General features: G+C 38.1%; 1 protein-coding gene across 1 annotated transcript; it reads left to right on the top strand.

The window, feature by feature from the left end:
- Positions 1–11193: 11193 nt before the first annotated feature.
- On the top strand, positions 11194–12205 carry LOC118902017 (putative taste receptor type 2 member 33). Its single transcript, XM_036865878.1, is given in 3 exon segments — positions 11194–11632; positions 11635–11964; positions 11967–12205. Coding segments are annotated over 3 exon segments (1008 nt in total).
- The last annotated feature ends 370 nt before the right edge of the window (positions 12206–12575 follow it).

The following is a 12575-nucleotide window of genomic DNA, read 5'->3' as shown; positions in this document are numbered from 1 at the left end:
TTATTGAAGAGACTGTCCTTTCCCCACCGTATACTCTTGGCATCTTTGTTGAAAATTAGTTGAGTGTATATGCTTATGTTTGTATCTGGGCTCTCTGTTCTGTTCCATTGAACTATGTGTCTGTTTTTATGCCAATACTATCTGTTCTGATTACTATAGCTTGTACTGTGGTTTGAAATCAGGATGTGTGATGCTCCCAGCTTTGTTCTTTCTCAAGATTGCTTTGGCTGTTCAGGATCTTTTGTAGTTCCATACAGATTTTAAGATTTTTTTTCTATTTATGTGAAAAATGCTATTATAATTTTGATAGAGCTTGCATTCAATCTGTAGATCTCTTGGGGTGGTATGGATATTTAAACAATATTAATTATTCTGATTCATGAGCATGGAATAGCTTTCCACTTATTTGTGTCTTTTTCACCTTCAATTTCTTTGAATGTCTTGCAGTTTTCAGAGTACAGATCTTTCACCTCATTAGTTAAATTTATTCCAAGGTATTTTATTCTTTTTGATGCAGTTATAAATGAGATTGTTTTCTTAATTTGTCTTTCTGATAGTTCATTGTTAGTGTATAGAAATGCAACTGAATTTTGGATATTGAATTTGTATCTTGCAAGTTTACTGAATTTGTTTATTATAGCAGTTTATTTGGTGGAGTTTTTATGTTTTTTTTTTTAACATAATATGCCATCTGCAAATAAAGAGTTTTACTTCTTCCTTTTTTTAATATTTACATTTATTTATTTTTGGCTGCATTGGGTCTTCGTTGCTGCACGTGGGCTTTCTCTAGTTGCAGTGAGCTGGGGCTACTCTTCGTTGCGGTGCGCAGGCTTCTCATTGCAGTGTCTTCTCTTGTTGCGGAGCACAGGCTCTAGGTGTGCGGGCTTCAGTAGTAGTGGCTCGCGGGCTCTAGAGTGCAGGCTCAGTAGTTGTGGCGCACGGGCTTAGTTGCTTTGCGGTATGTGGGATCTTCCCGGACCAGGGCTCGAACCCATGTCCCCTGCATTGGCAGGCGGATTCTTAACCACTGCGCCACCAGGGAAGCCCCAAAAGGTTATTTTTAAGATATAAGAAAAATTATTCTAAATGCAAAGTTGTATATGCAAGATGATGGCAAATTAATTGAAATGGTAAATATATGTGTAAGTCTAAATGAATGTTGACTGTATAAAGATCATATTTTGGGTTAAAATATATAATGAATAAAATATATGAGAATAGCAGCATATAGACTGAGAATGAATATGAAAGTGATACGTTTAGTTAAATTATTATTTTCTTGAACCTTTCCTTTTCTGTGAGGCAAGTCAGAGTTTCAGATTTAGTAACCCTAGAAAAATTCTACTTCTAAGCATATACCAAGACAAGTGTATCAAGTAATGTGTAAAAGAATGCTCATAGTAGCATTCCTCTAAGTTGCTCAAAACAAGAAACAGCCCAAATATCTACCAACTAAGAATGGATAAATATTTTAGTAAACTAATTCAATGGAATAATATAGAGAATTGAAAAGGAATGACCCACATGTATATGCAACAATATGTTAAGTTTCCAAAACATAATGATGAATAAAAAACCATAAATAGAAAAATATGTAAATTTCACAAAGCAGACAAAACAAAGCTACACAGTTTAGTTTTGCACATTTAGGTAGTAAAGTATAAAGAAAATCAAAGAAATGATCAACATAAAGTATGGATATTGGTCACCTCAGGAGAAGTGAAGAAAGGTGTAGTGATTTAGAAAGTGGGTAGAGGTGGTTATCAGCTGTTTGTAGCATCCATTTCTTGACCTGTGTAGCAGTTACATGTGTGTTTGCTTCGTAATAGGCTGTTTCTAAGTGTGCATTATAATTTTTAATAAAAACTTACAATTAGGAGAAATTTCTCATAAAAATTAATCATTACTGTGCTCATTATATACCTAAGGGGAAAAATCCACTCTCCATATGTACTACTGAAGTCTAAAAGAGTTGAAGTGAGAATTTTCTTATTTTAGTTGCACATGTAGAAATTGAGATTATGGTACCTACTTTCCCCAGATTTTTACAGAAGCTTTCATTGACCCTTAATTATTCATCTCCCATGAGAAAAACTTTGACATACTTCATCTGTTTTTCTTTTGGCTTTCTTTTGGTTTCCGAATTCTTGACACATTAAGAGTAAGTGGTAAACACATTTTCCACACTGTTGGGTTAACAGGGTATCTGTATCTGTTAGCTTTTGCTGAAAAAGAAACCATTCTAAAACGTCACTGTGAAATTACAGTAGATATTTATATGTCCCATGTCTGTAGAATTCAGTTATTTTTAGGCTGGACTTGGTTGGATGGCTCTGATGATTTTATTTTTATTTATTACTATTATTTTTAATAAATTATTTATTTATTTATTTTTGGCTGCATTGGGTCTTCGTTGCTGCGTGCGGGCTCTCTCTAGTTGCCCCGAGCGGAGGCTACTCTTCATTGCGCTGCGTGGGCTTCTCATTGCAGTGGCTTCTCTTGCTGCGGAGCATGGCCTCTAGGTGCACGGGCTTCACTAGTTGTGGCATGCGGGCTCAGTAGTTGTGGCACACAGGCTTAGTTGCTCTGTGGCACATGGGATCTTCCCAGACCAGGGATTGAACCCGTGTCCCCTGCGTTGACAAGCAGATTCTTAACCACTGCGCCACCAGGGAAGCCCCTCTCTGATGATTTTAAATGGACTTGGTTATATATCTGGGAACTAGCTGCAGTTTGGCCAACTTAGTTTGGATCTTGCTGCAGCAGTTTGACTCCGCGAGTCTCATTTTCCTCCGGAAATCAGTACACTAGCCTGAGCATGTTTTCATGGTGATTGCAGAAGAGCCAGATTTGGACAGCCCTGATGTGGACGCCATTTCAAACTTCTACTTGTGTCAAGTCTACTAATTCCCCATTCATCAAAGCAAGTTTACATGATTGAGTTCAGAGTGCCCATAGTGGAGGTTACTGCAATATTGCATGTCAAAGGGTGTAGATAAAATGATTATTAAAAAAGTGCAGAAATTGTAGGAAAAACAATTGCCAGACTACATTAGTCCAATTTTTCAGTTTCCTCCCATACACAAAAATGCTCATCCCCATTTGAGCATCCCCTAAAGTCTAATTCAATTATAGCATTAGCCCTGAATTCCAGGATCTTCTGATCTACATCTTGTTAGGTAATGGCTCCTTTTCATCTGGAAAACAAGGAATTAAAAAGGCAAATTTTGGGCTTCCCTGGTGGCGCAGTGTTTGAGAATCTGCCTGCCAATGCAGGGGACACGGGTTCGAGCCCTGGTCTGGGAAGATCCCACATGCCGTGGAGCAACTAGGCCCGTGAGCCACAATTACTGAGCCTGTGCGTCTGGAGCCTGTGGTCCGCAACAAGAGAGGCCGCGATAATGAGAGGCCCACGCACCGCGATGAAGAGTGGCCCCCACTTGCCACAACTAGAGAAAGCCCTCGCACAGAAACGAAGACCCAACACAGCCATAAATAAATTAAAAAAAAAAAAAGGCAAATTATTAACACGTCAAAGATGTAGTGCACAGCATTGAAACAGGGCAGGATAGCCATAACAAACAATTCCATAGGAGAAGAGGGGAAGAATAGGAAAACAGCAATTCTGGCTCATAAAGATTCTGAAATCATACATGGAAAATATTTTAGTACCATTTTCTTTTGGCAGTAGACACGTTTCGTGATTATGTCCTTGTCGTGCTTTACAGTCAGTTGTTCTCTATGGCCATTGGCTTTGCCCTTGGGAATAGCCCCGTTTTTCCATCACTCTCTTTGAGTAGTTTTGAAGAGGGCATTGGAAAATATGCCTTTTGAATAATGTTTTCAGCCTGCTTTCTGAGGTAGAAAGCTGGGGTCCAGATAATTTTTACATTTACAAAAGTCTTAGTCCAGGCTGGCAGCAGTTTTATCATAGGCTGTCTCAAAAACATTTGTACTTTCTGTGTATTTGATTATAATATATTCCATGAGCCAAAAGCCATATTCATACTTCTTTTCAACAGTCACCTCTCTGTAGATTAATCATACTACTTATAAGAGTGAACAAGGCCCAGTGTGCAAGCACCAGTGATGTAAGCCCCAAAGATACAAATCTCTGCTTGTTAACAACTAATTGGCCAAAACAAATTATGTGGCTGAGCACAGAGCGAGGGGAAAAATAGGTGGGTGAGAGGGTATAACAAAGTTATAGGCTGAAGAATGGGGACCAACTTATGCAGTCTACCATACTACCCTCTATATTGCACAAGCAATTCCAGGTAACAGCTATGTCTTGGGTATACCTGAGTCTCAGTGTTCTACTCCTTTCTGGAATTGTCTCTCTATAGTAAAATTATAAGATTTTTGAGAGCTCATTTTGATTTATATTACAGAGAAGACTGCCACTGCCTTCTTTTCTGGAATTATGCAAATTCTGTTTTTAGCAGAAGTTTCCTACAATTCCCCACATTTGTCCCAGGTGTAAATTTCTCATCACAATTTTCTGCTTATCAACAGTTCCATTCTGTTAGTTCCTCCAGGGATTGTACTTTTTTTTTTCCTGGAGCCTTCCTGGCCAATCTGCTTCTTCTTTATTAAAAATACTGGTTAGGCAGCCATTTTTTTGGTTCATATTTTTCCTATCCTATCATTACTTCTCTAAATTTTGCATTTTGAAGACCCTTGTTAAGGTAAGATACATGGTATTAATATATTTCATTTTTTATGAAACCATCTATTATTTAAATCAATTAAGCCCATTTCTTGTCACCGAATAGGTAATATAATCTAAAGATATTCCATTATCAGTTAAACATCACCCCAACTCTGAATTTAGTTCATTGTCATCTTGCCTGGTTCTCCTCTCATCTTCTATGTAGTTTTCTTTAATGTCTTTTTTTTTCATAAATTTTTATGCATGCCATTCTTCACTTCTGAACCACATTCAAGTATATCTTGAAATTCAGTAACTAATGCCAGAAATGTCTCCATGATCCATTAATGCTTTGTGTAGTCATCTTAGCAAATAATATGGGCCCAAGAAGTCACAGTTCTTGAGTGTCAGTGCCAGGACTGGGATTCAGGCTTATCTTCTATTTAGGCTGGTATATAAGCCCAGGAAAATCTTACCTCCAAAATCTTTGCACTTTTCATCACACAATATTAACTCTAAATTTAGGTAAAAGTGATTGTTTATCAGGAACCAAACTGGGCAGAGTTTCGTAAGTCTATCTCACTACATAACTGTTAATGTTTAAATGGAACTGCAGGGTGTGGATTTCCTTATATTGGTGAGAGATATTTAAGTTTTAGGTAAGGGAAAAGCAAATTCAGACTTATGGCTTACACAACTGAAAATTCCAGGGATAGGGCCCCTTCTTGTGTGGCTAGATTTAGATGAACATGACAGCTCTGCCAAAGATAAGTCTTGAAAATGAGCATACTTGTTCTCAATCTCATTAGTAACAATAAAATGAATTCAGTCACATGCCTGACAGAATATGACCCCTATATTCAACTCATTTAGGTAGACTATCAATGACGTTATTTTTTATTACAGTTAACAGCCTTCCCTCCTGTGATTGATTAAATAATGGCCCCTCAACAGTCTACATCTTAATCCCTAGAAGCTGCGCATAATGTTATGTTGCAAGGCAAGGTGGAATTAAGATTGCAGATGGAATTAATTAAGATTGCAGCTAGTCAGCTGACCTTGAAATGTGGATAGTATCCTGGATTATCCAGGTGGGCCCATTGGAATCACAAGGGTCCTTTTAATTGGAAGAGAGACAGGAGAGTCAGAATGAATGAAGAAGATGGGAAGATGGAAGCAGAGATCAGAGGAACATGATTGCCGGCTTTGAAGAAAAAAGGGGGCCGTGAGCTAAGGAATGCCGACAGCCTCTAGGGGCTGGAAAAGTCTAGGGTGGATTCTCCTCTAAAGCCTTCAGAAGGAATGCATACCTGCCAAGCCCTTGATTTTAGGTCTCCTTCATTTTAGCCCAATAGGACCCATGTCAGGCTTCTGACCTCCAGAATTATCCAATCTAATCTATATTTATGTATTATCTAAACACTTGTTTTCTGTTCTTTGTATAAACTTTTTCTAAAAAGGACAGGTTAAATTCCAGAATATTTACCTATTCATCTATTATAGTTAATTGGCAGATCAACTGCAGCCAAACTGAGCACATTTACCATGTCCAAGACTATCTTTATTTCTATACATTGAACCAACTGCGTGACTGGTACACCAACTTGAGACAGGAGGGAAGAGGGCAGGGTACAACCTTTAAAAGAATGACATAGCCATTGAAGATATGATGAAAACTGGTTAGAACCAACTAAGCTCAAGAAGGTGGAAAATTCGACTTCCAGTAGACCTTGACCCTCATTTATAAGCTCATTAGCATCTAAATGACACACTCACAGGTACCTTGACAGTTCTGAGGCTAACCATAAAAGGCCAAAAACTGGGCAGTGGCCCAGTTCCTGGAAATCCATGCCCTTTCCCCAAAATCATTGGAATAATCCTCCCACCTGTTAGCCTATGTAATTACCAGCCCATAAAAACTAACCACCCTTGCATCCCAGGGCCTCTCACCTTCTGAGACGGCCCACCCTCAGTCTATGGAGTGTGTATCTCCCAGGCCCGCTCTCACCTTCTGAGACGGCCCACACTCTGTCTGTAGAGTGTGTTTCTACCAGGGCTGCTCTTGCCTTTTGAGACGGACCACGTTCTGCCTGTGGAACGTGTATCTCTGCTTTCACTTTACTATGGCTCACTCTTGATCTCTTTCCTGTGCGAAGCCAAGGACTGTCACTTGGTGGCCCATCCCAGGAACTCACCTGAGACCTGGGACATGGCCATCCTCATGCACCCCACTTTCCTTTGATTATAAAAATGTAGCCCACTTAGTACTTGGGGCAGAGCTCTCTTGCCTGCCCACTTGTATCCTTCACAAGCGTCCTGTATTAATAAATCTACTTCTTACCTATCACTTTGCCTCTTACTGAATTCCTTCTGCACTGAGACAAAGAACCTGAGCTTCATTAAGTCCTGAGACCAGGTGTGAGGTTTCAGCTGGAAGATTGTGGGTTCGAGTCTGCGCCTAAGCCAGGGATTGTGGGTTCAAGTCCCACCTGAGGCACAACTGGGTCCGAGTCCTATCCGAAGGAGTGTGGTTTCAGTCTTACCTCAAGAACATAATAGAAGTCATCAGGAATTATAACCAGGTGAACCAGAGAGTTGAAAGTTAGAGTGGGAAAGAATAATTTAGATGGTTGTGGTTTCTATTCTCTTCATGAATATTTACATTTAAATAATAGGTACACAGTCCTTCCCCTAAAAACCAGACATCAGCACCAGCAATTGTACTAAACAATTACTTTGCACCTCTCTGCCTTTGTTCTGAAACTGCTTTCCTCTTCTCTAAGTGTTTCACAGTGAATTCTAGTTTTGATTTTTTAAAATTTAATTGCTTTAGGATATTCTAGAAAACACTTGTTAGCATTTTTCTAGGTTTCTGTATGCTTCTCTGGTTTTGCCTCAAGTGAGAAAATCCACATGTAAGCCTCTGTATCATGAGTTATACTGGCAAGTTTTCAACCTGTTTTTTTGTGAGTGGAAATTCTGAAAGCTGGTATTTGGATGCAATGACCTAACCTTAGGGCAAAAAGAAAATTGCAAATCAGTGCAAGTTACTCTTATTCACATTCACATGATAAGCAAATGGAATTCAGCCTTTCTATCATCAGTGCTCATAGAGTGTTCTTGCTTGTATTAGCACAGCTGTTTGAAAGGCACAACAACGTGCATATGTTAATACAGATGTTTTGCCGCAACTTGTCTGAAGGATTTCTAGATTAAAACTCTACAGTAAAGCATCACATATGTGCCACACTGTACAAGATATGGAACAAAGCAAAGCAAACTGTTAACTGTATCCTTAGAGATTAGCATTTTTCTCTCTTCAGGGATTTCCGTTGATTTGCACAATATTGTTGCTGATGATTGAGTTAGGAGAATTCCTTACAGGAATTTTTGAAAATTGTTTGAGAGTACTCATAAATTGCATTAGTTAGCTCAAGTATCAGATTTCCTTGGGTGACTTTATCCTAAGGAATTTATATCCAGAATTAGTTGTATTGAGTACCATATGTGAATTTTTTAGAATCAAAAAATTACTTTATACTGGTTTTTATATCACTTCTATATTGATATTAAACTAGGAAAAAAACTGCAGTATTTTCCTTTGCCCACAGACTACTGTTTGACTCTCTCGTTTGGCATTTTAAAAAATATCTATCAGTGGCCCATATTTTTATATCTGGCCTCTTGCAGTTTTTAATTCCTCCCATCTTTAAGATCCATTCCCACTCATACTCTTCAGGTGTGTGTTGATATAAAATTTACAAAATTTTACAATTCTTTTGGTGTGTATTTTACCTTCTCATGCATTACACTTTGTACTTTATCATTTGTGGGCTGGAAGTTAAGTGTGATTGTAGGTCGAAGCACTAAGAGGAGGAAGAGGAGGTAGGGATATGTCTTGAGGAGGGTCAGCATTCCTCCACAAGGCATCCAACTCAGGAGAAGTCATTACAGATTTTCAAGGCAAGGGAAGACTAACCTCCTCAGTGAAGGGAGGGAGGATGCTTCATCTGACAAAGGCTCAGTAAAATTGAGGGGTTCAAGATCCCTCAGATTCTTTGAAATCTACCCATACATCCCCATTCCAACTTCTAGGGTCTCACACATGAACCCTGTGTCAGTTTGGATGAAACAATATAGTAGGAATGTAAAGGTGCTACTCTTGCTCAAAGACCTCATTTAAGACCTGATGTGTCACCGGTAGCCTACATGATCTTGAGCAAACTTATTTAAATTCTGTAATCTCCAGGTTACACATTTTTCAAAATAGAATAGGCTTCTATCTCTACTAAATGATGCTATTGAGAAGCAAATGTGATGTCAAAGACAAAAATACCTTGTAATATATAGGCACATATCTAGAGAATATTGATTACTATTACTGTAATCATGAAAATAAAGATTATTCTGGTAAAAATAATACATTTCTTTTAAACTTCAATTACTGAGATTCATTTGTACCAAGTTTTTTTAATTTATGAATTATTTGCAGTCACCTACCTTCCTTCAGCCTAGGTAGAGTTGAATTATCGGTGCTTTTGATTTGTTTTCTTTTTTAGTACTATAGACAGTGATGCTGCTGATTATAATGATGATAAAATTTCATCCCTAAATTCAGTTTTCTACAACAATTTTAATTCTGCAAATGGATCTTAGAAACTCCTACTTGGGGGTTTTCATGCATTTTTATGGTGCATTTTAGGGAAGGGCAGAGGTGAAACATTGGAAGAGAATCTTTCCCGATTAGCATCTAAGCAAACTATATTCTTTCATACGTATTAGAACATGATAAGTCACAGCAGACATTACTATAAAAGAAGAAATATCTATACTTGTTGGCAGGGAAATCACAAACTAAGACATTTTAGAGGAACTGAAATGTTTTTCACAATGTTAGCTGAGGACCAGTGTGATAATAGAAGCTGGTGTTTATTGAAATAGAAAGGAATGGGGCTTCCCTGGTGGCGCAGTGGTTGAGAATCTGCCTGCCAATGCAGGGGACACGGGTTCGAGCCCTGGTCTGGGAAGATCCCACATGCCGCAGAGCGACTAAGCCCGTGAGCCACAACTGCTGAGCCTGCGCATCTGGAGCCTGTGCTCCGCAACGGGAGAGGCCACGATAGTGAGAGGCCCGCGCACCGCGATGAAGAGTGGTCCCCACTTGCCGCAACTAGAGAAAGCCCTTGCACAGAAACGAAGACCCAACACAGCCATAAATAAATAAATAAATAAATAAATAAAATTTAAAAAAAAAAAAAAAAAGAAATAGAAAGGAATGGAAGCCACAATAAAAACAAAAAAGCACCTCAAGACTTAGTTTTCAATCCATTAATTCATCAGTAATAGTATTTGGGATGGTAGTTTTTCACTCAGAAAAAATGTGAAGCGTACAGGACCAGGTCTTTTTTTTTTAATCTGTGAAATTCATAATCGGTATTTGGGGAAATAGATTGATTGGAATAATGAACTGTACCAACTGGGTGAGACACAGGAAAATCAACTTCATTAACTTCATTCTTACCAGCTTATCCATAACCAGAATATGTTTCTTAATCATGGTACTCACTGATTAATTTCTACTGGTGCTCTCTGCAGATTCACATAACATTGGTCAAACTGGAAAAATTAATATTCTGTTTTGCATAATGATCAACCACTTCAGTGTCTGGTTTGACACCTGCCTCAGCATCTTCTCTCTCCTGAGGATAGCCACCTTTTTTCATCTTCTTTTTCTTTGGTTGAAGTGGCAGATTTTGTAATTTCAAGGCAGGCTGGGAAAGTATTTCAATTTAGTTTTCTAAAATGAGAGCTAGATCTCATAAAGCATGGTTCCAGGAATAGGATTCAGTTCCTGGGTGACTTAAAATAGTGGCAATTGTCCAATATTTCCCACTTGAATTATTCAGCTCCCCAATGTTCACCCTTTACTCCACATTTAAAATTTACAAAAAGTCCCTCATTCCATCTAACAAAAGAACGTTTCCATAACTATATTAGGTGTCTGTTTTGCATTATAGACTTTGTATTACACATCAACTCAAGATCTGGTGATTTTGATCCTGGTGATGTTGAGCCTTGTTATGACCAAGCTCCATCTAATAGTTTAGGCTTTCACTGTACATTCTATGTATTGGGTTTTAAAATTTTGCTCACTAACAACTAAAGTTGATGAACACAAATTATGGCGAGGTTAAACAGGGGAAAAGTTGCAAAACAATATGTCCTTATTTGCATGCTGGCAAATGAGAATTCATCTTTCACTTCAACATCAGTTATGAATTAATCCATCCCACGGCAAGGACACAGTGTATGAATAGGGCCAGTTTGAGCTTTTAGGGAATAACAGTGTTTATCATCAAGACAACATTGAGCTCTTCCATTATTATTTCCTGGTGCTTTCCTGCTTGACATTCATCACGGAATTTAAAAGAAACAAGAATTTCACTGCACATGCAGAAATCAGGTGCACAAAGAATTTAAGGTCAGAATATGGAAGGAATCACAACAGTGATGTTAAGACTTAGTTCTTTTTTTTTCTAGACATGTTAACTTTACTACTGAACATTTTTTCCATTCTAGTAATGACAGAATTTGTTCTGGGAAATTTTGCCAATGGCTTCATAGCACTGGTGAACTGCATTGACTGGGTCAAGAGACAAAAGGTCTCTTCAGCTGATGGAATTCTAACTGCTCTGGCAGTCTCCAGAATTGGTTTGCTCTGGGTAATTTTACTAAATTGGTATTTAATTATGTTTAATCCAGTTCTACATAGTTTAAAAGAAAGAATTATTGTTTATGTTGCCTGGACAGTAAGCAACCATTATAGCATCTGGCTTGCTACTAGCCTCAGCATATTTTATTTGTTCAAGATAACCAATTTCTCCAGCCTAATTTTTCTTCACCTGAAGTGGAGAGTTAAAAGTGTAGTTCTCATGCTGATGTTGGGGACTTCTCTCATTTTGGTTTTTCAAGTTGTGGTGGTAGCATAAATGAGGCTATCCAGACAAATGAATACGAAGGAAATATCACTCAGAAGACCAAATTGAGGGACATTTTACACCTTTCAAATTTGACTCTGTTCACGCTAACAAACCTCACACCCTTTACTATGTCCCTGACAACTTTTCTGCTGCTAATCTTTTCCCTGTGGAAACATCTCAGGAAGATGCAGTTCAATGGCAAAGGATCCCAAGATCCCAGCACCAAGGTCCATATAAAAGCCACGCAAACTGTCATCTCCATTCTTTTGCTATTTGCCATTTACTTCCTGGCTCTAATCGTATCAGTTTGGAGTCCTAATGAGCTGCAGAAGGAATGGTCCTTATGCTTTTCCACACTCTTGGAACCAGTTGTCCTTCAGTCCACTCATTTATCCTGATTTGGGGAAACAGGAAATTAACACAGGCCTTTTTGTCATTTCCGTGGCAGCCAAGATGCTGGCTGAAAGAAGGAAATAAGTGGAAACATATGTCTTCTAGCAGAAAATTAAGGGATGAAGTCTATAATGTTTTATACTTTCTATTGCTTTTTAAAAATGTGTATATAATTGAGTAACATCCAAAGGTTTACCTAGAAAAGTCTTTTACCTAAGCTTATCACAAAAAGTGTATAGGTGTGTGTTTACGAAAGATATAAGACATAAGATTACCACACCATTAAACAATATTTTCCTGGTAAGCAATCTAATTTTACAAAATATTGTGTGAAATTCCTCGGGATAATGAAGCAATGTGTGTTTCACATACATGTTCTGTGTTATCACCTTCCAATTGAAAAATTTATGTTATGAATTTTAAAGAACTGACAACTTATCTCAAGAAATCATTGCTATTTTCCACTCTAATTAGTACCACAGTGTGTTTGGATTTTATTGTTTGAGCCTCCAGTTGTTCGGATGGTAATGACTTTCAATTCTAAATCAGAC

This window comes from Balaenoptera musculus, chromosome 10 (assembly GCF_009873245.2).
Source record: "Balaenoptera musculus isolate JJ_BM4_2016_0621 chromosome 10, mBalMus1.pri.v3, whole genome shotgun sequence".
Taxonomy (NCBI): Eukaryota; Metazoa; Chordata; class Mammalia; order Artiodactyla; family Balaenopteridae; genus Balaenoptera; species Balaenoptera musculus.
Note: the sequence above shows the minus strand (reverse complement) of the source record. Positions and strands in the feature narration are given on the sequence as shown.